Source organism: Camelus dromedarius, chromosome 7 (genome assembly GCF_036321535.1).
Source record: "Camelus dromedarius isolate mCamDro1 chromosome 7, mCamDro1.pat, whole genome shotgun sequence".
NCBI lineage: Eukaryota > Metazoa > Chordata > Mammalia > Artiodactyla > Camelidae > Camelus > Camelus dromedarius.
Window position 1 is genome coordinate 11,350,799 of NC_087442.1, and position 26,850 is coordinate 11,377,648.

At 41.2% G+C, this 26,850-nt stretch overlaps 2 protein-coding genes across 3 annotated transcripts; one reads left to right on the top strand and one right to left on the bottom strand.

Annotated features, from left to right (window-relative positions):
• Nucleotides 1–9,901, top strand: CLEC5A (C-type lectin domain containing 5A). Of its 2 annotated transcripts, XM_010989858.3 has the most exons (6): nt 1–167; nt 671–769; nt 1,528–1,692; nt 3,870–4,006; nt 7,230–7,336; nt 8,472–9,901. In XM_010989858.3, exons 1-6 carry the CDS (start codon nt 32–34, stop codon nt 8,584–8,586), a joined length of 759 nt encoding a protein of 252 aa, XP_010988160.2. In that variant the 5' UTR covers nt 1–31; the 3' UTR covers nt 8,587–9,901. The 2 variants fall into 2 exon arrangements, with proteins under 2 accessions (XP_010988160.2, XP_064343356.1); XM_064487286.1 differs by lacking the exon at nt 1,528–1,692.
• Nucleotides 9,902–15,600: 5,699 nt separating this feature from the next.
• On the bottom strand, nt 15,601–17,982 carry LOC105097328 (olfactory receptor 9A4). Its single transcript, XM_031455506.2, has one exon. The coding sequence runs from the start codon at nt 16,772–16,774 to the stop codon at nt 15,830–15,832; it is 945 nt and encodes a 314-aa protein (XP_031311366.1). The 5' UTR covers nt 16,775–17,982; the 3' UTR covers nt 15,601–15,829.
• Between the last annotated feature and the right edge of the window lie 8,868 nt (nt 17,983–26,850).

The following is a 26,850-nucleotide window of genomic DNA, read 5'->3' on the forward strand; positions in this document are numbered from 1 at the left end:
TGCTCAGAGATGCTGACAAGACAGAGGCTGTATGAGGGAGGAAGGACACTGCCTGAGCAGAAGGAGCGTATTCTCAGGAGAAGGGGCCTCCCCACACCATACCAAGCATAAGGCCACTGGGAAGATCCCCACCTGCAAGCCAGCCCGGCCTTCCAGGGAGAGAACGGGTGAGTGTGTGTCTGTCCCTTCTGGACAGACTGTTGGCTCTTCCCCAATGCCTGGGACCACAGGGATACCTGCCCTGTCTGTCAGACTCCTGGTATAATCTTTGAAGAAGGAGGCTTCTGAAAGCTGAAGTCAGTATGGCCAAGACTACAAGTGAAAGCCCTAGAGAGCAAAGGTCCTTTCAAGGTTAAGGGTTCTCAAAGTCCAGGAGAGGACTTGTTTCATTAGACAGAGTTTAGGAGGTCACACATGGGACCAGGGCCAGGGCCGAGAGCTAAGGATGGTAAAAGAGAGGCAGCCTGCCGAGGTCAAAGGCTCCCAGCCAGCACAAGATCCTACCTGTCTTCTAGCCATGTGCTGAGTCTCCTCCTTGCACCTATCAATGGCGTGCCTGGCTTCCAAGCCCCCCCTAAGGGTGCTCAGAGAAAGACTCTGTGATGTGCTCTGGTGGAAAGGAGTCTCGTCCCCGACTGTCAACGGTGATACTATGCTCTCGTGCCCACAGGCCTCCTCATCTCCTTCATCATGAACTGGCACATGATCATCTCGACACTTATCGTAGGGGTGCTTAAAGTTGTTGGAATGACCTTATTTCTGCTTTACTGTGAGTATTATGTCTTGGTCTTTGGTCCCTCAGAATGTAGGGTTGAATACAAAGATTAAATGGCCAAGTCTTTCCACCAGAGGGCGACTGACAATGCCTTTCTCACTCCCCGACACACAACGGGCCGCGTTCCTTGGTCTACACGGGAGATGTAGAACAGACCAGTGTCTGATGGTCAGAGCCCTGCGCGACGCTTTTGCGACTAGGGTATCAGCTGGGTAATCTGAACTGAAGTACTCAGCGGTGCTTGTTGTTGTCGCTAAGATTTGAAAATACAGATCCAGTCCAACCAAATAGTAAGTTGTGGGAAGAGCTACATTAAAGGCAATGGGATTTTATCCAGGGAGAAATTTTCCTTTAAGTAAAACGGAAACTAATTCATCCAAATGTTCAGAAGAAAGAAGCCTCATATCAAAGGGTTTTACTGCAATTGCAGCAAGTGGAATCTCCTCCAGCTTCAGAAGTCAGAAGGGAAAAGTAAATGAGGAAGGAAATGTGATTCAGTTGGGTAAGAGATGGCTTCCTTATGACCCAATCTAAAGGTACAATTCCTATCACGTAAGAGAGGAGGGAGAAAATATGAATGTGGATGTGTGAATACATTCATGGAAAACATGTGCACATCTTCACTGACCTGAGTCAGGGAGTTCACATGTCACGCTGAGAGTCACAGAGCCTCCACCGCCCCACGGTGATGTCTGTTACATTCATTGTGCAGCCACCTTTGGGGCTGAGCCAACAGCTGATTTTCTTTGCAGTCCCACAGATTTTTGGCGAAAATAATGTCAACGTCGTTCCTACAGATGTTAACCTCGTTCCTACACATGTCAGCCTCATTCCTACAGATGTCAACCTCATTCCTACACATGTCAGCCTCGTTCCTACACATGTCAGCCTCGTTCCTACACAGAGCTATGGAACAGGTAATGTGCATGACAATAATCTCCTCTCCACCTTCTTTTGTGCTGAACTTTCTTAAAGACTTTTCTCAAAGCGTCCTTTCCCTAGTAATGCTTTCACAGGAAGGGTTCATAAAGATCTGCTAATTGCTATATGATGACTAAGTTCTGAAAATCTGATGTACAGCATGGCAACTATAGTTAACTACATTGTATTATATACTTGAAAGTTGCTAAGAGAGTAAATCTTCAATGTATCAAATCATACGTTGTATATTTTAAACTTACACAATGTTAAATGACAATTATATCTCAATAAACCTGGAGAAAATGAATAAATAAAATAAACGCAGCATATCCAGTGGGGAAAAAAAGATTTTCTAATGAATCCTCTTACTTTTATAGATGAAAAACCAAGCCTAGACTTGGTGAAATTTCAGACCCTCAGTTTTTCTCCTGGGTCTGAGGATGATTTGTATATAAATACTGTAATGTAATGTAAAAGTACTTTATAAATTCTGTCACTTAAAGAATTGTTATAAAGAAAACCATGTCCCACAAAAAAACAAAATCAAAAACTGTATGCGGCATCTTTTTGTGTGCCAAGCAGTACGCTAGACAAAACACAGAAGATAAATAAAAACAGATGTCAGTCAACAATCATCTAGAAAGCACGGCATGACGTCACAGGCTATGGAGGATACAGACATGAGTGAGACATGGCTTTTCCTATTGAACCCACGTCCTCTTGAAGCTTTGCCTAGGACCTCTCCCTCTCTCTCGCTCTCTTTCTCTTAAGACACCTATTACTATATACATCTTTATTAGAAAGATAGTTTCTTCTTCATCCTTGTTTCAACTTGCAGGACTCAGTACAGCGAGCCACATAGAGGAAATGCTCATGAAATATTTATGAAGTTCTGTTTTCAGTTATAATTCCCAAGTAGTTTCTAATGAAAATCAGGTTACAATATATTACAAACAGCCTCTGAACTGGGAACCAAAACAAAAAGTGAATGCTAACTTGTACATTTTATTTATATAATTGGAAGTAGCTGATCTAGGGTCTGGGTAAATCACACACTCTGGTCTCCAGCCCCAGTGGACAAACGAGCAGCCTCTGAAGCCTCTGTAGCTGCCTGCTCCGAGAGCCAGTGCTCCCCCAAATAATACGGCCTCGTGGAGGCCTATCAATTCCCCTGTTTCTATTTAAAGAAATAAATGGACTCTTCTCTGCCCATAGGAAATCTCTGGAAAGTTCGCCTGCTTCCTTATCTGCCAATAGCCAGCCGCTAGCCCAGAATCTAGTTCCCAGTCCTTGGAGCAGATACGTGCTGATGAGAGAAGAGTCCAGAGCTGCCCGTCAGGATTCTGAGTTTTCACGTAGGGTTTGGGGCACCAGAAGTGGGGAGAGCAGCAGAGATGCTGTGTGGAGCCTGGAGGGGAGGTGCCTCAAGCAGCTCTTTGGGGATAACACATCAAAGTTTCCAGAAAAGACAGAAGCAAGAGTTTTCCCTCCTGGGACTAAATCCATCTATTTCCCTTCCTTTCGCTTATTCTTTCTCTTGGCTTTTCATACCTACTCCCGCACCAAAGGAAGACATAAAATAGGACCTGGGGTGTCGGGCATGACAAATAGGGATAGTTGTTAGATGGAAGGTTCAAAGAAAGAAAACATCTTAAAAAGTTCTAACACAGAGTGGTCAAGGGTCCCTTGTCAACTCCGCTGTCCAGAGACAAGTGGTCACAGGGACTGAATAGTCGCTCTGACGTTTGTGTGTTACATTCATCATACAGCTACCTTCGGGTGTCTTTTCATTGTAGTCCCACAGATTCTCGGGGGCAATAATGTCAGCGTCACTCCCACAGGGAGCTACAGAACAGGTAAAGTGCATGGTGATGGCCCCTCTCCACCTCCAAGTTCTTATGTACCGAATTCTTAGAGACTTCTCCCATTGTCGCCTCTCTTGTGAAAACTTTTTTACTCAATGGGCCCCAAAAGACCTTCTAATTCATTCCCTTCATGGTATAGACAGGGAAACTGAGGCTAAACTGAGTGAAATTTCTTCCTGGATTGAGGATGACTGTATTGATATAATTGTTATAAAGAAACCCATGTCCCACTGTATTATTACAACTCAGTTCCAAAGTGCACAACCCAAACCATTCACCTCATACTCTCTTTTCTTGGATTTCTTTAGCCTGCCCCAGAGGGTGGTATTTTCATCAAGGAAGATGTTATTTCTTGTCCATATCGGAATTGCCTTGGAACAAGAGCGTGGAATCCTGCAAAGCAAGAGGATCCACTTTGGCCATTGTCGACACGCCCGAGAAACTGGTGAGAGCATTAGACCGGTGCAGAAAAGCAGCCCGCCCTACACCGGCCTCAGTGGGTGGAGTCGGTGGGACTATTTGATTTGTGGAGCAGGGGCGAGTGGGGTGAAGAATGGAAAGGGGACTGGCTGAGCCTGGGGGTGGGAGACTCTTCTCAACAGCAGTGAGGTGTGTCCTCAGGTTCATGTGAGCCAGAGAGATCCACACTCTCTGGTCTCTCCCAGGAGGCACAGCAGTGAACCAGTATCCTGGGGGCAGTACAAGGAAATGACCACATGAGCTGAGGTGCATAAAAGCTTTTTAGAAACTACAGAATACTTCATAGATGTGAGCTGTGGCTAAGATATGATCCCAGTCAGCCTAGTAAATAAGGAAGCTGCAAATTAACAAAATTAGTAATACAAAAAACAAAGAACCAGCCCATAGACTTGGAATGACAGTGTACAATTATGATAATAAAAATAGCTAACACTATGGAAAAAGCTTTATTTTATTATCTCCTTTTATCTTCATAACAATTCTGAATAGGCACTATTATTCATATTTCATATATAGGAAAACTAAGGCACAGAAAAATAATTTGATCAAGGTCAGACTCTTACTAAATGAGAGTACATTGAACTGAACTGTGATCTCTCGTTCCCCAATGTCCAAAACCCATGCTCTAATCAATTTAATTTAGTTTATAGTTCTCTCTCCTTAGACCCTAAGTATTCGCTGAGTGCTAGGCATTGTGCTACACACAGTGCTTTTGCTTCTCTCCTGTCTTTGCCTTCACCCGGCCTCTAAAAGGTCCTGTGACTGAGAAGAATTTGTAAGAGGCTCTTCTGCGAATCTCGGTAATAGGCGTCCAACAAAAGCAGGGATCAGGACGCCACAGCTCCTCTAGGGATTAGTGCCCAAGCGGGAAGGAAACACACCTTCAAGTAGAAAACCAGGAGCAAGAGAAGAAAAGAAAAGAAGAAGAAGGGAATGGGGCAGGAAGTTGAGGGTCTCTTTTCCTCTACTCAACCCTTGCGTGTTGGTGCATGTCAAGTGCCATCCTCGGCATTACACCGACACTCATGCTAGCCCTGGGGAACGCTCACCACACCAACGGCTTGCTGATGGCTCTCATGTCTGCACCCCCAGTGACCCTTCTTTGGACCAGACAGTATATCATATTGCACTCTGATGTTTCAAAAGCACCACAAACTCACCATGTTTAAAACTGAATCAAGCGTATTTCACTGTAACTGCTCCTTCTCTTGTATTCCAAATACTCGTGAGGAGTCATGTCGCCCAAGATTGAACACTGACAGTTTTCTGGGACTTGGCCTTTTATCTTCTCTCCTAAATTAGTTGCTAACCAAGTCCTTTCCTTGCTATGCCCACAGCAAATTGTTCAGCTCTCCCTTGGATTTCTTCAGAATTCTTCTAACTCCCCTCTTGCCCCTTGTTTTGCCCCATCTTACCTGTCCTCCACAGAACTGACATCATAATATCTCTAAGGCTCTAAGCTGTCTGTGCCGTTTTACGTGAGTTAACGTCCAGTTTCCTTAGCATGACATACAAGGCCTTGTATTGTCCGGCCTCTGCCTTCTTTCCAGTCTTGTCTCTCAACCCACCTCCCTTCTACCTCCGCACCAACCACACTGAACACTTGTAGTTCCCCAAATGCTCCAGCCTGCTCCACAGTCTGTCTGTGATCTGATGCGCCCTCGTCCAGGAAGTCCAGTCCTGACCCACACCCTCCCCAGCCCTTGCCTGACGACAGCTACCTCCCAACCTTCATCTCTAGTATCACTTCATCTACAGTCGCTCTGTAACTCCATGTAGAACTGACCGCTTCCTCCTTCCCGCCTGTGCCATACATAGAACATATCTGGCGCTGGGATGCCCCGCGGTGCTGGTCAACTCATCCAACTATCTTTTTAGATCTGTGGATCTTCAACATGTTGGGATCACTGACGTTTTAGAAATGATGATGAAATCTACGTGTCTCTTCCCAGAAATATTACAGAAGCATAATATTTTCCATAAAATTCCAGTGGCTTTATAGATCCCCTTAGAAACCATCCCTGGCTGCCAGCAAGAGAGTGAAGGGTTAAGAACCCCTGTTTTAGACCGTGGATCAGCAAACTTTTTTTTTTAAACAGATAATATAGTTTATACTTTTTGGGTTATGAGTTCTCTGTCACAACTAACGAACCCTACCATGAGAGCTCAAAAGCAGCGATAGATATTATGTTTAAAATGGCATGGACATGTTCCAATAAAACCTTATTTACAAAAATGAGTTCCAGTCTGGATTTGGCCTGCTAGCCATAGTCTGCCAACCCATTTTAGATCATAACTTCTTTGAGGAGAAACTAACTTGTTTCTATATCCTCAGCCTCATACAATGCCCGGCACAGAACAGACACTCAAAAAGGGTTTATTAAATGAGTAAACTTGGAAATTAATTTTTAAAAAGAATGAAATGAGATATTTCAGGGAAGGAGAATGTTAGGAAAGGATGAATAAAGGCAACAGCCATGGGGATGGAGAAAGCATTCAAGTGGCTTGGATATCCACTGAGTACGGGAGGTATGTGAAGACTGCAGGAGAGACTAGAAGATTCCCAGACTTCTGGCTGGACTGATTTGTGATGCATTAATTTAATACGGAAACTGCGATGTCCGGGATTAGCATCAATTTAGGAAACACTCAATAAACACTATTTCTCGTGGCATTATCCGCTTTAACAACACACTTTTCATTCTCCCTGTTTCTCCTTGTCAAGTACTCAAGGAAGTCACTTGATCCAACCTCATTTGGAATGTAAATTTTCTGGCAATGAAAACAAGCCTGGGCAGAGAAGATCAAAGAAAGATGTATTTTGAACTACCCTTTTATAGATGATACAGTACCCTTCCCCTTTATTTTCAAAGTGTGGTTCCTAGAGAGCATGAGCATCACCTGGGAATCGCTTAGGAGTGTGAATTCTTGGTCCCCTCCACTAGACCTACTAAGGCAGAGCCCAGACATCTGCGTTTTAGCAAGCCCTCCAGGTGACCCTGCTGCTGTGTGGGAACTGAGAATTACTTCTCTGGGCTTTGTGGTGAGTGCCAGTGATAGCCGGCCCCAGAGTCCCCTGCCAGCCTGCCTTCTTCCCAGAATCAGATATAATCATGGGCCTATCGGCACAAAGGAGGCAGCAGAAAAGAACTTTCTGTTGAACATTTAACTTATTCTTTAACTTCTAGAAGTTTCTCCAGGACATAGCTGGTGCTGAGAAGTATTTTATTGGCTTAATGTACCAAGGTAAAGAGAAAAAGTGGCGTTGGATCAACAACTCCCCGTTTAACGGCAAGTACGTGAACACCCCACATTTTTCTGGGGAACTTGGTTTGCCTCAAGAGACCAGATCTGAGATTCCGGGGTTTGCGCTGGAAAAGCACAAAGGCTGAGACTCGGCTCTTTGTTCTGTTCTTCTTTCTTCCCACGCATCTATTTCCAGAGACATATTTTTTGCAAACTTTATAATTATGAAAAATATCAAACATTTCTAAGTAGAGAGGAGTATTCATACAATAAATTATTTTGTTCAGGTCAAGATCCAAACAAATTCACATACATACCATGCTTGATAGATCTCATAAATATCTTCTGACCCATAGAGCACATTTTATTACTAAGTTCTTACAAGTTCCCCAGATACAGATTATTTACCTAAAGAAAGGTTATTATGAACAGCTTATCTTTGCCTTAAAGTTATGAACTTCAGCTCCCAAGAGCTATGTCTTATGTATCATTCCATGGACACAGCAATGGTAGAGAACATGACATTCCCCACATATGTATAAAGATGCTGAGTGAGACAGAAAGCAAGTCAGTTGCAACAGGCTTCCCACAGAGAGGAGTAAGCTAATATTCACTCAGTGCCAGCTAAATGCTAGGCGCTAGCTAAGCGCTTTACATGGGCCGTTTCCTGCAGTATGCTTTTATTAATCCCCATTTAACAGGCAGTTGGACTGAGGATGAGAGGGTAGAAATGTGTTGAATATCACAAAGCCAGGAAGTGGCAGAGTCACAATTCAATCCTACGTCCACTTGACTCCAAACTTATGACCTTTCATAAAACCAGACTCTTTTCATTCAGACTTAAAGAGATTGGATGACAGGAAAAGAGGTAGGAGGCAGCTAGTGCCTAGGGAAGGAAGAGAAATCTCTTTCCTCCTCCTCCCCTTTCCTCCTGCTGAGAACATAGTATGTAGAGCACTGAAACCTTATTTCCAGGAGAAAAGGGGACAGATGACCCATGAGATGTTTCTAACCAAACACAGAGTGAGTTAATCCAAGACTGTGAGCCCATAAAAGCTCACAGGAGAGTTGACAGGAAAGCACCAATTTTAGGGCTGAATTTGGGGATAATACGAGGGGACCAGAACCAGGAAAAGGCAGGTCTGAAACAGTGGGCCTTAATCATGCTTTCTTCTCCCAAACAGTGTTACCAATCAGATTCAGAATTTCAACTGTGTGACTATCGGCCTAACAAAGACATTTGATGCTGTGTCCTGTGACATCCCCTACCGCTCAATCTGTGAGAAGAGTTCCAATTGATTGTAGCTCTCTGTGACCTCTGACAAGAACAAAAAATAATACTTATGGAGACAGCAAAAGAGAATACTGGCAATTGGGACTGGTCCAGGAAGCACAGAACATCAAATTATTCTGTCAGTCATCCACAGGTCACTGGCAGAGCTCCCTAACGAATCCTCAGGGGCTAAAACACCAGCCCTCCCACAAGTATGCCTGCATGCACACAACTGAGGCCAACTCTTCATTCTGAGCCAGCAAGTCTCCAAGACCTAATTTCCTGTGAGGCCCACATCTGTGCCTTTGGATCTGCACAGGTCATCTGGTCAACGATCCCTTTATCCCTCTGTCTACTAGCAGAAGTCCTTGCCTGTTTGGGGAAATGAGCATCTATACTCCACTTTGGGAGACTGGATACTAACCATCTCCAGGAGACAGGGTCAGTTTTTTGGAGACAACTCAGTAGTTTGCAGATGAGGTCTGCTTCTATAGAACTGAGAACTTCTGACCAATCGGCAGGGTTTGTTTTGTCCTCAGAGCACACGACCAGGCTCCCAGGGAGAAACTGCAGACCGAGTGGGTGTGAACATTATTTAGAGAACAGCAAGGGTGGAAGAGGTTAACACATAGCTCGGTGAGCTCACCGAGCTCTGTTCCCAAGAGACCCCTGCTCACGTGTCCCCACCTCTGCCTGGGGAGGGACAGCAGAGGCCCTTGTCAGTCTGAACTGAGGCCAAGCCTGGGAATGGGCTTGAGAGCTGAACTCGGAGCAGAGAGAACACTGCTCACAGGAATGGAGAGGGCGCTGGGCAGGGCAGGAATCTGCCAGAAAGCCCCTTGGAAGTCAGCCTGACAGCCAGGGTGACCAAGCTTCAGGGAACCAAATCTGTGTTCTTCCGCAACGTACTGAAGACACCCCAGCCAACCATTTTCTTGATCTTAGCCTAAATCTCCATTTTAATGGATTTTGATTACCTGACCATGTCTGTTGAGTATATTTGAAGAATTTGGAGTAGTGTCCGGGGCCCCAGTGGTCACAACACATTCCTGCCTGCAGTTCTAGAGAGACTTGGCTGCCAGGTGCGAACAGCCTACTGACCCAAAGATGCCGCAGCCTTGCAGGAAGACATCAGTGCATGAAAAAGAAAAAAGAGATGCCTGTGTGTTGTGAGTAACAAGAATTAAACCATAAGGGGAGACTGTATAAAACTAAAGGAAATTATAATCACTTAAGTAAACTGCTCACCATTTATGTCTAACAACAATGTACTACAATGATTGTGTATATCACTATATGTATGTCAAATTAAATCGTTGACAGGTTTATATTTTATTACAACACTAAGCTCTGTTCTTATATCCCTAGGCTACATAATTTTTGGTTAATTAGCACAGCCACTTGTGCAATGTTTAAAAATGAGATAATACATTATGTGTTAGAACTTGCTCGAAGGAGGCTAACAGAAGTAATTCCTGTTTTGAGTGGAGCAGATGATGGAATGATATTAGAACTCATGGAGATACAAACTCTCTGCCAGTGTCAGCAAAGAACAGGGCTGCAGTGAAGGAAGGGGAAGGCTGCATCTGAGGTAAAGAAAAGAAGAAACAGAATTTGAAGCGAAGGTAAGGTCCAGAGTTCAGCCAACAAAAAGAAAACCATGATCCTTCTGTTTTAAGAAGGGAGAACTAAGGTTGCCACACTTCCTCTTTTATGACAGAATAAATTACAGACTTTTATAGTCAGGAAATGTAGACATGGAGTGATTGCCCTCGTAGACAGCTCACATTTTCCCCAAGATGAGGAGGTACTTCTGCACAAGTTTGAAAAGAGGCCCAGTGAGCTGGGGTGGGGGCTGCAGATGGGGAGCACGAGGGAGCATGTGGATTTAGGTTTAAGTTCATTGCTGGGGAGTGGAAGTGGGCTGGGGGAGGTTACTGAGTCCTTAGAAGGGTAGATAATTGTGGCCTTATTGGGCAGCAAGGGTATATTTTTTAAAAAGCAGTGGAAATTTAATAAGCCATTGGATTAGGATTTTGACTTTGCGTCTAATATGCTGTGTGAATCCACATAGGTTTCGTACCCTTTCTGTGCCTTAACTTCCGTACCTCTAACATGGAGCAGTAATGCCTGGCTCACGGAAGTCTTGTATACACTAAATGAGACCCCCTACTACGTATCCCAACAGCAGTAAACAATACGGGAAGCACCTTGTGGAAGATCTGAAGTCGAGATCTTCATCCAAGAAGTGGCCCTTTAATTTGCTAGAAGCTGAACGTAGGCAGGACACAATTTCTCAGAATCTGCCGATTCATTTACAATGTGGGACTAAAAATATGCCCAAGTCAGAGGAGGGTGGCTCAGATTCTGTGGCCCCGTGGGTATGAACACCATGCTTTCCTCAGCTCTGGCTTACGTACAACGACCCTTCCTCTCTGTGTGAGCTACTGATCCCATGACTGAAGTCATTGATCTCTGTCCTCAGACACTGACAAACTGGTACTGATTGACGACTAAAAAGATCAAGTATAGACAGCCTTGGCCCATTTTCCCTGCTGTTACCAATCTGCCCCCCACCCCTACCCCCCACCTCCAGGAGCCATGTCCTCTGGTGGCCTTTGCCTTCTGGTTAGTCTGACTTCACTTCCTGAGTTTCCCTCAGCACAGGCCAAGTAACAACCCAGTAGAAGTCAGCTCTCCTCCACGTTACCCTCACCTCCGATGGAGACGGTAATTTAGGATTCAGCGACCCAAGTCTCCCGCAGTGGGCCCTCCAGCTCCCTTCAGACCATCGTCACTAGCAGCCAGTGAGTCTGAGGCAGCAGAGTTCAAGTTCTTTGCTAGTCTTTGCTAATGCCGTCAGAGAGCTTGTATCTCCATAGGGTTCTTGACTATTTCTCAAGCCACAGTTCACAGTCAATCTCTCTCAACTTCTAACTCTACCCCAACCCTAACCCTAACCCTTTAATAACCATTCAATGTGATTAATTCAGGTCTTTGTACCGTTCTATCAGTGGTGTACATGGGATCCAATTTTTTCCGTATCCTCGCTAACACTTACTATTACCTAATTTTCTGATGCTAGCTATCCTCCTAGGTGGGAAGTGGTATCTCACTGTGGTTTTGATTTGTGTTTCTGTGATAACTAATGATGTAAAGCATTCTCCCATGTGCTTATTGGCCATTTGTCTAGCTTCCTTGGAGAAATGTCTATTGAGGCTCCTCATGCATTTTTAAATTGAGTTGTTTATCTTTTTATTATTGGGTTGCAAGTGTTCTTTATATTCTAGATTCAAGTCTCTTATCAGATATATGATTTGCAAATATTCTTCCCCATTCTGTGGGTTGCCTTTTTCATTCTATTGATAGTGTCCTTTGATGCACAAAAGACTTTAATTTTGACAGAGTCCAATTTATCTTTCTTCCTTTTGTCATCTATGTTTTTTGTGTCATTTCCATTAAATCACGGACAAATTTAAAATCACAAAGCTTTTACTCTATGTTTTCTTCTACAAGTTTTATAATTTTAGCTCTATGTCTAATTCTTTGGTCTATTTTGAGTTAATTTTTGTACATGGTGTAAGGTAAGAGTCCAAAATTGCATGTGGCTGTCCAGTTTCCCCTGGTACTGCGTTTTTAAATACTTGATATTGAAAACAATGTTGTATCCAATGTTTTCCCTTTTAAAATTAATTATAAGATTATAGATACATACTATAACAATCAATAAATTACTACATATAATATTACCTTTCCTCAGACATATATAATCTTACACTTCTGGGTTGAAATTAAGCATTGTGATAGATCATACTTAGATAGATCATACATAGTTCACAAATTCACTGCTCCTCTCTGCAGGAGGAGAATCCTTTCCTATTCTGCTGACAGCAAGCGTGGCCTTGTCACTTGCTTTGGCCAATGAAATCTGACCATAACTTACCATACTCTCTTCCCCACTATCTCCAGACCAGCCAAGTCCCAGTTAGAGGCTGCCTCATCAGCCTGGATTATAATGAAGACAACAAAAAGGAGATGGGCAATTGAGCCATAGTAGACAAATAATGGGAACAAAGATAAATGTTTGTTGTGGAGAGCTACAAAGATTTTTGAGGTTGTTTGTTACCATAATGTAACCTAGACTGTCCGGACTGATATGAGAATGAATAACAAGCAGTTCAGATGAACAATTAGCATTGCACAGTTCAGCAGTGTAAACTATTTAGTACAGTGGTTAAGAGGATGAACTCTGGAGCCAGACAACCTAGGTTTGGATCCTGGGCCCCTACCTACTGACTATGTGACCTTGGAAAAGTCACTTCCTGTCTCTGTGCCACAGTTCCTTGGGTGATAATAGTAGTTACCCTATGGAGCTGGTTTCTGGTTTAAATGAGTTCTCCTTTGTTTAGTAGGAAGAAGGAAGGGGCCAGATGTAAGCAGTATTTCCTAGTTTGGGTTCCCCAGAGGGCCAAGGGCTCATGAGCATTACTTCCTTAGGGATACAGTCCATGGTAGCAGGCATGAGTGAGAAAGGATATGAAGCAAAAAAGGCTGTGAAATTAATAAAACTGTGCATGATCAAGCTTGCTGCCACCGAGCGCAACAAACTGCTTGATCACTGGGACTACTCACTTTAGAAGATGCAGAAACTGTGCCTCACAACTTTCCTCAGGAGGGAGAAGGGAAAAATGTTTCTGCTGGCTTCTGATTCCATTGTCAAATTTCACCCAATAGTGAGTAGCTTCCCAGAAATTCTGGTGGTCCAGGCGTGGACTTGGATGTCAAGTGGTGAAATCAACAGCAAAGTCCTTAGGGCCAGGTGTGACACATGCTCCTGACATGCATAATATGAGATACTGGTTGTTTATATCACTACTATTATTTGCATCATACATATAAACCAAGCATTTCTATAATTAATTCTAAGAAGTGGAAAGAAATGCTCAGCACAGCAGGGAGCTGCTCCTTTGAAAGTTGGTGGTAAGAGACTTTCGGCACCGAGCCTCCCCAGCGTTTAGCTACAGTGGTACACGGCGCTGGCGTGCGGAGTTCAGGATGGGTAGTTCTCTCCGGCTCCTAGTCCTCACACACAGGTAAAACAGGTGCCATGTAGGGTGGATAGGTCTCCCCCGCTTGTAGACCTTACACACAGGTAAGTTCTGACTGTTAGAGAGGGAGTCCTCAGAATGGGGCAGCCTGTTCTCTCCCTCTAAGAGTGGCATTTAATCCTTATCAGATATACTAAACTAGACCTCGGGTTAAGGAAAGTTATAGTCACATCTACGCAGGCCTCCATCTCCTAATTTTCTTCTTAAGCTCCCAGCTTTTATGTTAAGTTCCAGAAATATATCCCCAATAGTTTTGATTTAACAGGAGACTCCACTTACCAAATATCTTCCAGTAAGAGAAATATATATACATAAACAAGCAGGTATTCCTGTATAAGAGAAAAAATACATAAATACATAAAAGGGTGAGAGGTTGAATTACTACATCCCTTAAGACACATGCAAGAAATGAAATTATTTTATTTTTCATAGGCATTGCATACACACGGTTTCAAAAATAATTTTAAACAATATATTGAAGGGCATACAGTGAAAAGTCTTGCTCGCTTCCCCAGTCTGCCTGCTGACTCTCACCACTGCAATCCTACACTTATTAGTTTCTTAGGAAGCGCCCACAGCAGATGCTAGCAAACAATTTATATGCTCATTTCTATTCCTTTCTTACACAAAAGGCTGAGTACTAAATTCGATGTACTTTGCTTTTCTAAGTTAACAATATAGCTGAGAGATCATCTGTAATCACTAAAGAAAGAATTTCTTAAATCTTTTTACAGCTGCATAATATTTCATTACACAGATGAAACGTAAGTTACTTAACTCATCGCCGATCGATAGCACATTCAGTTATCACTATTTTGTTATGACAAAAATTCCACAGTGGATAAAATTGTGCTAATGACATAAATGGAAGCACTGATTGAGACTAGGGTAGGGGTGGACGGCTGATCAGGGGAACAGTGAGGTGGGCAGTGCTGGAAAGGAGACACAAGGACATCTCTGTGGAAAGCTGGGTAATAACACAGTGAAGTTGGGGGCTGTAAGGGGGGAAGGAAAAGAACCCAGAAGTGAATTGGAGACCTGGTGCCACAGAAGGAGACCCAGGAAGGAAAGTGGCCAGGAGAGGATGAACAAATGAAGGGGACAGGAACAGGGATGAGGCATCAGCAACCTTGAAAGGACTGAAGAATGTGAGAAATGCAGAGAGAGGGACAGAGGCTGCCTCTCCCCCCACGCTCTGCACTCCCCTCAGCCCAGCTACCCAGCAAGGCCACTGTCCCTGCCACTCCAGCTCCTGGCACAGCAGCTCCACGGCCCCACATCCTCTGTGGCAGCAGCACAACCCAGGTGCTATCAGGTGAGAAAACACCTCCTTCCTTAGCCCTTCCTCCCACACCCTGAGGAAGTCCACAGATTAGAGGTGTGTCTGTATTTTAGAAAGTCACCTCTGCAACTGTAAACGAGTCCAGACTGTGGAGTGAGTTCATTCTCTAAACTTTGCCACCAAGAAAATATGCAGAGAAGTACTAAGGCAGCAGGACTCTGGGACAGGAAATCAAAAGAGTATGTTTGAGCCACAGAAGAAACAGGAAGCTTTATGCTGTCAGAGGACACAAAGCACAGGGCAGTTTACAGGACGATGATTCAAGAACCTGGACTCAAGTAGTCATTCATTTCTGGAGTCAGAGAATATTTTTCTTAGCCTTTCTCATTCAAAAATCTAGATATGACATATTTTATTTTAAATTTAATTTTTAAATGTTTTATTTTGAAATGAATCACAACTTCAGAAAAGTATATACATATATACAAAGTGAATTTTTAAGTAACAACCTATCATTAAAACTACAGTTAAAAACTATACCATAACCTTAAAAAAAAAAAGCAGCGATCGTCTTATAAGACAGTAAAAAATTGAAATGTAAATCTTCTACCATACATCTGTACATAATAAACATTAGTATTTGGGCTTATTCTTACTTATCATCTCTTTCTTTTACTTTTTTTAAATTTGCATTCTTTTGCATTGAAGTATACTCAGTTTACAATGCTGTGTCAATTTCTGGAAAACTACCGTAACTTAAAAGGCTTCTGTTGCACACAGATTATTTGATGACGATTACGATGCAACACAGAGATAAGTACTTTTCAGATCATTCTAGAATCCAGAAGATGTTAAGAAGTGATATGCCTTAGGGCAAGACTAGTTCCTGAACAGATGACAGCAGCGCTTCACTCCATCTCGAAGTGCCTCTATGACTTTGTCGTTTCGGAGGGTGAAGACGAAAGGGTTGAGGAAAGGAGCCACTACTGAAACCATTAGGGAAACAACCCCGTTGTAGTTGGCTGCCTGGGCTTGCTTGGGCTTCACGTAGAGGAACAAGTAGCCGCCATAGCTGACCACCACACAGGTGAAGTGGGAGGCACATGTGGAGAAGGCTTTCCTGCGGCCAGAGGCTGAGGGGATCTTGAGGATGGTGGAGATGATGTAGGTGTAGGAGACAATTGTAGGGATCAAAGAACCAAAAAGAACGAAAACAGCCATTAAGAAGAGGATAAACTCTATGAAAAGAGTATCATTGCAGGACAATTTGAGCAACTGCCCTCTGCCACAGAAAAAATTGTTTACCATATTTGATTTGCAGTAGAAAAGCTGAAATGTGGCATAAACTGGCCAGATTTCAAAAAGGAACCCAAACACCCACGACACAGTCACCACAATGTTGCAGGTGCGGCTGTTCATGATGACGTTGTTCCTCAAAGGGTTGCACACGGCCACGTAACGGTCCACAGCCATCGCTCCCAGTAATGCAAACTCTAATGTACCCAAAGAAAGGTACCGATATAGTTGCACACCACAAGCTATCAAAGATATTGCCTGCATCCCAGGGAGCAGCAATCCCCAGAGCATCAAGGGGACGGCAACAGATATGATCAGGATCTCTAGGACAGAGAGGTGCCCGAGGAAGAAATACATGGGGGACTGCAGACGTTTATCAACACAGACAATCACAGTGGTGACTGTGTCTCCCATTACTGTCACTGAGTAGAAAAGGATGAAGGTAGCTAGCAATACATGGCGTAATTCTTGAGAGCCAGGGAAGCCTAAGAGATAAAATTCAGTGGCACCAGAGTAATTCCCCAACATTTAGTTTTGAGTACTTGTTCCTTCTGAAATCTAGAGAACAAAAGAGAGATAACACTACCACTGACCTCAAAAAGTGGAAACAGTTCCGGGTAGAGAAATGACTCCCCTCCTGTTGACAGCCTCCAGAACATGACCAGGAAGGGTTCATGCTCTCCTGTTCCCCCAACATGGTCAGGGCTAATTATTTTTTTTAGAATATACACAATATATGAAGAACACTGAATCTGACCAAGATGAGCCCAGTCACCAAAGCTATGCCATAGGCGAGACAGCCAGCCCCCAGTCCAGCATGCATGACCCGCATCTCTCAATCCACAGGTCACCCTGCCTCCCACTCTGGTCTTGAAGAGGCACCCAGTCCACCTCCTGACAACAGGGTGCTCCTTTTGACCACTACCTCCTTTCCATCTGGAATGAAACTCCCTGCTCCACCACATGCCTTCTGTCCTCTGAGTCTGCTCCAGGATAGAAGGGCTTTCCTGCCCAGTCCTACCCAGAGCTGGTTCTGTGTTTACTTTTTAATGACATTGAGTCCCTTTGCACTATATTTGTTTTAAAGCTTCTCCTTCATGTCTATCATCATTGGCATCACTGTGGGCATGGAGGTAGGAATCGCTTTGAGGATTTTCTGTAAGAGACTGAGGGCAAGGACAGAGTCTTCCTCAGTCTTCTGGTCAGCTAGTTGCCTAGCTGAATTACCACTTTCTTCCACTGTATTCTTGGAAGTGAAAGTCTGCTTTGCTTTGCTCCTCAGTGAATGTGTCTTCTAATAAAACGCAGACTAACCAGCAGCTGGGCTTAGTCAGTCAGAATCCTCTCTCTCCCAGACTCTGATACCACTAATCACCAGATTCACAGGAGGAGTGTGTAGAGGAGGGCACGGGAGGAGTTCCCAGCCTCAATCTCCACCTATCCCACATCGACCTCCTGCTGGGACCCTCACGCTGGGACTGGGAGACAACAGACTAAAGGTTCAATTTCAACATCCCCTGCCTTCATGACAGCTCAAAACCCTAGATCCAGCAGGGAGTTAAGGCCACCAGATGTGAACTCTTGGTCCAGCCCAGGCCCTACATAGAAGTGGTCACAGGCTCAGTTTAACAGAACGTTCAGAAAGTCTCCCCAGAGCCAATGTTCCTTCTACAATCAAGTTTTTCCTCCAAAATCATATAGAAAAGTAGTAATTTAGCTGTCACCGACATGAAATAGACCCAAGGACCTGAAACTCGTAGGATCTGGGCTCCATCCCTCATTTCCTTCATGCCTTTGCTCAAGTGCCCAGCTCCGGGAGCCCTCCTTCATCATCTGAAGAGAACATACCATGCTTTGCTTTCTATCACCTCACTAGGATCTATTTATCTTCTCAGCTCTCATCATCGAAAATTATGCTTACTTTTTGTTTACTTTCAATCTCTATTTTATAATGAAAGCAGAAATTTTGTCCTACATGTTTACTGTTTCTGATACTTGTTGAATATTTTTGAACGAATGATCAGTGACTCAATCAATAAAGGGAAAAAATCTATGGACAAAGCTTACCTAGTCCTGGATTTGGCCAATTTTGAAGCAAACCACCTTCTGTCTTCACTGAAACACTGCCCTGTCAACATGCAGTTCTCTCTCAAGATCCCTTATGAAAGGCAGTTGGGTAACAAGGGTAGATCTGCTGGGAGAACTCAGTAGTCTGCCTTCCACAATTTCTGTTTAGCCAGGACCAAATGAAAAGAAAGAAGAGAGGAGTCTCCTAACCATAGCAAGGAGCTGTGCGTACGTCTGACATTGAGTCAGGGAAGGGCTGAATCTGCTCTCTGCTGTGCAGGGGAGTTTGGAGATGAGCCCATCCTTCAGGCTGTAGGCGTCCTTGTTCGAGACATCAGCCAGGCCCACAACTTCCTGTCCTGATCCCCTCCTACTCTCTCCTTCACAGAGGGGAACTCCTGAAAGCTACCCACTTCCAGAGGAGGGCACTGGCCTGGAAAGCTCTATGGCTCCCCAGGCCTCGGCCCAGGCTGCCTCCTGTCTGACTAGCGCTGAGCGTGCTCCGTGGGCCAGAGCAAGCTGCTGCCGTCTTCACTCTCAGTGCAGGAGAGAACCGCTCACACCAGCAATTAGGGAAAGTCCAGTAGTGATAGTGCCCTGGGGACTTTCTCCCTTCTTCTTCCTCTTTCGTGCGTCCCCAGGGAGACTTACTGAGGAACTAAATCTGTCCAAGTTCAGGGAAACCCTAGGGATGCAGTCAAGGGAAAGCCAGAGAAACTTTCAGCCCTTCTCTCCTGAGGCTAATCAAATTTTAGAACTCTTAAAAGTTTTTTTTTTTTAGTGGTCAAACTTGAAATCCCACTTGTCAAGAGTCTCTCAGCACCCAGGCTGTCTTCCTCCCAGGTCCCAAGTCCTGTTTTTACCACAAAACAGTTCAAAACAACTTCCTGTCCTTTTCTGTGTCTCTCTCTAATTCCATTTACCTCATAGAGCCTAAGATACCAAGGAGAAGGCACCAAAAACAATTCCAAGATACACATCGAAAGCCCACGGACCAGGGATGGGCAAGTGACCTGAGCAGCATGGTGGACTATGCAGCTCCAAGCTCCTGTCCCTCCAGAGAAACATTACAAAACAAGAAGATCTAACTGTAAGAACTCTGGAATACATTCAATGGCTTATAGTTGGGGGAAGGGTATAGCTCAAGAAGTAGAGCCCATGCTTAGCTTGCACGAAGTCCTGGGTTCAATCTCCGGTACCTCCCCCAAAAATAAATAAATAAACCAAATACCTCCCCTCCTAAAGAAATTTTTTTAATTAAAAAAAAGACTTATAGCAACCAAAGAAATACTGATTCAAGAAAAAGGCAACTTAAAAATGTTAGGAAAGCTTTGTGGTATTTTTATTTACCCTTGTTCACATTCTCCCCAGCTCAGCAGCAATCTTGAAAATGACAGTCTATGTTCTCAGTGTGGGACCCTAGTCTCTGGTTTTAGAGGAAGGAGAACAGACCTTATTTACAAAGTATTATGCATGTCTGTTCTCATCTGTCAGGGGCTACCTGAAGGATTAACGTGGCTGCTTGTGAGTTTCACCCAACACAAATTTCACTCAGGCTAAAAAAGCAGTGGGCATCGCTCACACCAGTTTTTGCCTACAAAAAACCTGCAGCCACCAGGAGCAAAAGATTATTGCTGAGACACACAATAGACTATCTAAAGCCTCAGAGGGAAAGTTGGGGAAAGTTTCTTTGAGAAAATAGAGGAAAATAGAGCACTTCGTATACTGGGGAATTTAGAAGACCACACACAAGTAGAGGGCAAGATGCATGTTCATAAAAGACCTGACAAGATCTGAACTGTTTACTTTAGGTAGAATAAACTCAGAGAGAGATCCAGGCACGTTATAATCAGTAAAAAGACAAACACAAAGAGATGATAGTAAAAACAGTAAGAGAGAAGCACCTTGTCACATGCAAGGACTCCTCATGAGATTAACAATCAATTTTTCATCAAAAATTATGTAGCATAGAGGGCAGTGAGGTGGCATATTTAAAGTGTTGGGGGGGGGGGAAACATAACCAAAAATTCTGCATCCAGCAAAACTTTCCTCCAAAAATGAAAGAGAGATGAAGAAAACCTCAGATAAAAGCTGAAAGCATTTTTTTGTCTTTTGTGTTGAAATAAAAGGTCACTCACTAGACAGTAACTTGAAGCCCTATGAAGCTATAAATATCGCTACTAAAGGCAACTACATAGGCTAATGTAAAGCCAGTTTTATTGCATTTTTTGTCTTTCTCTAACTCCCATTTATTTTCTATGTAATTTAAAAGATAAATGTATAAAAATAATTAAAATTAAATCTATCTATATATTGGACATATAATGTGCAAAGATGTAACAACATAAAAGAAGGGAAGGGAGAATGATGCTATATAGAACAGAGTTTTTGTATTGTATTCAAGTTAAGTTGGCATCAATTCAAACTATATTGTTATAATTTAGGATATTAAATATAACCCCCAAGGTAACGAGAAAGAAAATGTCTAAAACATCTAAAAATATCTAAATATCTAAAATGTATAAAAATATATATACAAAAAGAAACAAGAAGGGAATCAAAGAGTTCAATATAAAAAAAAAATCACCTAAACAATAAAGAAGGAAGTAATGGAAGGAAATGGAGTAATGAAGAAATGAAAGAAAAACATATGACATAGAGAAAACAAACAGCAAAATGCCAGAAGTAAGTCCTTCCTTATCAGTAATTTAAATGTAAACGATTAAACTCTTTAATCAAAAGTCAAAGACTGGCAGAATTGTTTTAAAAAATCATCCACTTATATACTGTCTATATGAAACTCACTTTAGATCCAAAGACACAAATAAGTTGAGAGAGAATAGAATGAAGAAAACACTCCATACAAATACTAACCAAAAGAGAGTTGGGTGGCTATACTAATATCAGACAAAATGGACTTTAAGTCAAAAACTGTTATAAGAAACAAAATATATGTTTAAAAAGGTCAATTGAGCAAGAAAATATAACAGCTATAAAAAATATCTGCTCCAACAACAAGTCCCACAATATGTGACGCAAACATTGACAGAATGAGAGAACTACGACAGTTGGAGACTTCAATGTTCACTTTAAATAACAGACAAAACATCTAAACAGAAGATTAACTAGGAAATAGAAGCTTGAACAACAGGATAAACTAGATCTAACAGACATAGTTCATTCTACTCAACAAACACAGAATACACATTCTTCTCAAGTGCACATGGAACATTCTCCAAGATAGGTCATAGGTTAGGCCACAAGTCGAAACAAAGTTAAAAAGATTGGAATCATATGAAGTATATTTTCTGACTACAGTGAATGAAATTAAAAATCAATAACAGAAATAAAATTGGAAAATTTATAAATATATAGAAATTAAACAATACATACTTAACCAATGAGTCAAAAAAGAAAGTAGGAAATACTGAGAGATAAATAAAAATAAAAATACAATATACCATACCATATGTGATGCAGCAGAGAAATTTATAACTGTAAATGACCACATTTTAAAAAGTAGAAAGATCTCAAATAGCCTAACTTTACACCTTAAGGAATTAGAAAAAGATGAGAAAACTAAATCCTAAACTAAGAGAAGAAAGGAAATAAAAATTAGACTAGAAATAAATTAAAAGGAGGATAGAAAAACAATAGAGCAAATCAACAAAATCAAAAGTTAGTTATTTGATAAAATTAACAAAATGACAAGCTTCAGTTAGACTAAGAAAAAAAGACTCAAATAACTAAACTCAGAAAAAAATGGAGACATCATTATCTATTTTATAGAAATAAAAATGATTATAAGAAAACACTATGAACAATTGTATCCAACACACTGGATAAGTTGGATGAAATAAATAAATTCCTAGAAACACATAATCTACCAAGAGTGATTCATTACAAAACAGAAAATCTGAACAAACCTATAACAAGTAAAGAGATTAAACTTGTAACCAAAATCTCCCCAAAAAAGTCCAGAACCAAATGGTGTCACTGGTGAATTTTATCAAACATTTATAGAAGAATTAACACCAATCCTTCACAAACGCCTTCAAAAAATTAAAGAGGAAACTTCCTAATTCATTCTACAAGGCCAGCATTATCCTAATACCAAAGCCATGCAAAGCTATCATAAGAAAAGAAAAGATTAATATCCTTTATGATATAGATGCAAAAACCTTCAATAAAATACCAGCAAACAGAATCCAGCAGCATCTGAAAGGATTATACACCAGGATCATGAGGTCTTTATTCCAGGAATGCAAAAGTGTTTCAACATAAGAAAATCAAAGATTTTAATATAGTACATTATAAAATGAAAAGAACCACATCACCATCTGAATATAGAAAAGGCATTTAATAAAATTCAACATCCTTTCATGATAAAAACAGAAAACTAGGAACAGAAGGGAACTTCCTCAACATGCTTAGAAGTATTCACACACATGTAAAACAAAATCTCAAAGCTAACATCATACTCAATGGTGAAAAATGGAAAGCTTCTCCACTAATATCAGGAATAAGACAAGAATGACTACTGCTATTCAACATTGTACTGGAAGTTCTAGTGAGAAAAATTAGGAGAAAAAGAAAAAGTAAAAGAAAGGGAGGGAAGATAGGAGAGAAAGAAGGAAGGAAGGAGCTCAAAGACATCCAAATTAGAAAAGAAAAAGTAAAACTATATTCACAGATGGCATAATTCTATACATAGAAAATATACAGATGACAAAATCTTATAAAGAGAAAAACCTATATATAGATTCCAAAGAATCCACAAGAAAGCTACTAGAGCAAATAAACGCTATGAGGGACTTGCCCCTAATGGAAATCCTGTCTAAGCACTGACCAGTAAATTTTGTTGTGTGTCACTACTGTTCATGGTCATATCTTTTTTTAGATCATTCTGAAAATTCCTTACATAGACATGAACAGACCTAAATTAATAGAAGTAACATACTATCTATGTTCATGAATTTAAAGACATAATACTATTAAGTTGGCAATTCTAGCCAAAGTAACCTACAGATGCAAAGCAACCCCTATCAAAATTCCAACAGCTTTTTTTGCAGAAATGGGAAAGCTGATCATCAAATTCATATGGAATTGCAAGGCATCCTGAATAGCCAAAACAATACTGAAAAAGAAGAACAATGTTAAAGGACTCATACCTCTCAGTTTCAGAACTTACCACAAAGCTGCAATAATTAAAACAGCGGGGCACAGGCAAAAGGATAGATGCATGCCCAATAGAATAGAATTGAGAGTTCAGAAATAAACTCATATGGTCAATTGACTTTCAACAAGGGTGCCAAAAACATTAATGTAGAAAGAATAATTTCTATAACAAGTGGTGCTGAGACACTAAGTTTTCACATGGCAAAGAATCAAGTTGGACCCTTACCTCATGTCATTTACAAAAATTAACTGAAAATGGATCTATGACCTAAATATAAGAGCTAAACCATAAAAATCTTAGAAGAAAACATAGGAGTAAATCTTTATAACCTTGAATTTGACAGTGAATTCTTAGATATGACACCAAAAGCATGACAAACAAAACAAAACAAGATACATTAAAGTTCATCAAAATAAAAAATGTTTGCTCATCAGAGGATACAATCAAGAAAGTGAAAAGACAACTTACATGAGAGGCTAAAAAATTTGCAAATATTTGCTAAGAGTTTACTAACCAGAATATAGAAAGAATTCCTACAACTCAACCCACAAAGAGACAAGCAAATCAATCAAAAAATGGGCCAAAAGTTTGAATAGACATCTCATCAAAGAAGATATATATAAATGGCCAATAGGAACATGAAAAGATGCACAACACCACCAGTCATTAGGGAAATGTAAATCACAACCTCAGTGAGAAATCACTTCACACCTACTAGGTAGGATGGCTACAATTAAAAACAAAGAGAAAATAACAAGTGTTTGCAAGGATATGGAGAAATTGGAACCTTCATACATTGTTGATGGGAATGTAAAATGGTCCAGCTGCTGTGGAAAACAATTTAGCAGTTTCTTAAAAAGTTAAACATAGGATTGCCATATGACCCAGAAATTCTACTTGTAGGCATATACCGAAAAGAATTGAAAACAGGGACTCAAACACTTATTTGTATGCCAATGTTCACTGCAGCATTGGTCACAATAATCAAAAGGTGGAAAAAAACTAAATGTCCATCAACAAGTGAATGGATAATCAAAATGTGGTATATCCATACAGTGGAATTTTATTGAGCCATAAAAAGGAATGAAGTTCTGATAAAGCCTACAATATGGATGAACTTGAAAATACTATGCTAAGTGAAATAAGTCAAACAAAAAGGACAAATACCGTATAATTCCATTTATACAAAATAGCAAGAACAGGTAAATTCAGAGACAGAAAATAGATTAGAGGTTACCAGGGGCTGGGGGTAGGAAAGAATGGAGAGTTATTGCTTAATGAGTAGTTTCTGTTTGGTGTGATGAAACAGTTTTGAAAACAGTGGTAATGATTGCACAACATTGTGAAAGTAATTAATGTAATTAACTGTACTGAATTTTACACTTAAGATGGCAAATTGGTATTAAAATGGTAAATGTTATATGTACTTACCACAGTTAAAAAAGAGAGAGAGAGAGAGCGAGAAAAGAAAAAGATCTTGAGATGAGGAGTATTAAACAAGGAAGAGAAGGGAGGGTGGGGAGGAGAGGGAGGGAGGACCAATAGCAAACAGGCTTCTGTCAAAAAATTTTCCCTTTATCTTGAAGCCCTCATGAGATCCATATTTCCCAGATGATCTTGGCACTTCCTCTACCAGAGATATCCTCTGGCCATAGATACGGGAACTTTGGTAAGAAAGAAATAGAAGATCCGCCACCTATCCAACCCCATGGTCTGCTAATGCTACTGCCCTTTCCAGTCTGTCCAACAACATTCATGCATTCCAACTGGCTTTTCAGTCATACATTTCCCTTTTAGGTCTTCAAAAACTATGGGGTCACCTCCCTAAGCTGGTTGCTGTGAGAGGTAAAGGGTGAAGGGTCAAAATGCAGGGACTGAAAATTACAAAAATGACAAATATGCTTATCTTTGCTTTTGGATAATTATTGATATATTAAAAACCAACAAAAGTTCATGTCAAAAATTCAAACTGTATAAAAGAAAATAAAGTTAAAAATCAAATATCTCTCTAGAGATGTTCCATCTGAGAGCTAAATACTTTTATTAATCTCTCATGTATCCATACAGAAATTATCTATGCATAGACTGGATGTATAACCATATACTTTTTTCCAAGTAGTATTTCATCATATACACTGTCCTGAAACTTGCCTTTTTGCCATGTAATATACTGTAGCACATCTAGGTCTACTGTCTTTTCAATAATTTCTTCATATTCTCCTTATGAATATGTAATCACTGTTTAACCATTTCCTTACTGATGGACACTGAGTTGTTTTCAATTTTTGATCATTACCAACAATACTGCAATATAATTCTTGCATACAAGCCTCTATACTTTTTAAAATACATGTATAATTTTTAAAATTATGTTACATTTTCCGATCTCTTATAAAATTGCCTTCCAAAAAATTGCATCAATTTATAATCTCTTGGAATGAAATATATTGAGTCTATCCCCAAAGCCTACAGGTATATGTTTCCATTTCAGTGTTAACTATGCAGATCCTAGAAATCAGGAATTGCAGACTGCCTTGGAAAGAAGGACACATCCCAGAGGTCCTTATTCCATGGAACCATGCTGACAGCCATCCAGGAAGTCTGTGCTAATTAATACCTGCCTGTTAGCCTTGAAGCAGCTGTGCTGGATCATGTGACAACAGACCCGGGGTGAGGGAGAGGTGGGCGGGGAGCACGAATGTGAAAGGAAGGTTGCTGGCAAATGAAGAAATCCAAAGATCATAGACCAAGATCTTTTCTCTCAGAACTCCTTTTTCAGAACCAACTTCCTTAAATCAGTCCTAGAGCCTTGATTCCTTTAATTCAATCCTAGATCCTAAATTCAAGGCCACATCAGATCATTAGAAAAAGGAATCTATTGTTCTTAAGTCTATAACTGATTCTTTCCCTGACTTAATGAATTCATGGTCCCCTGTTTTTCTCCCAAATATAGAGAGGAGACTGTCCAGGATGAGAGAGGAAAAATGATCATGGGTCAGGGAAAAATAAGATCTCTAAAGCTGGTAAACACTGTCTTCTACCTTTATTCAGGGCTGAAATTTAACAGAAATTCCTCAAATGGTCTCTCATGTCCATTTTCAACTCCTTCCATTTCATTCTGCACAAAGCAACTTCATGATTTTTTTTAATGTGGTAAAATATACTTAAATGTACCATCTTAATAATTTTTAAATGTACAGTTCAGTACTGTTAAGCACATTCACAATGTTATGCAACCAATCTCCAGAACACTTTTCGTCTTGCAGAACTGATACTCCGCACCCATGAGATAACTCCCGATTCCCCTCCCTCCAGGCCCTGACAACCACAATTCTACTTTCTTACTCTATGAATTTGA

Excerpts from the sequence above, each read along its gene's own strand:
- CLEC5A (XM_010989858.3), top strand. The coding sequence starts at position 32 with ATGAGGGAGGAAGGACACTGCCTGAGCAGAAGGAGCGTATTCTCAGGA. Across the intron at positions 168-670 it reads GCCTTCCAGGGAGAGAACGG|GCCTCCTCATCTCCTTCATC; the intron begins GTGAGTGTGTGT and ends TCGTGCCCACAG. Across the intron at positions 1,693-3,869 it reads TACACAGAGCTATGGAACAG|CCTGCCCCAGAGGGTGGTAT; the intron begins GTAATGTGCATG and ends GGATTTCTTTAG.
- LOC105097328 (XM_031455506.2), bottom strand. The coding sequence starts at position 16,774 with ATGTTGGGGAATTACTCTGGTGCCACTGAATTTTATCTCTTAGGCTTC.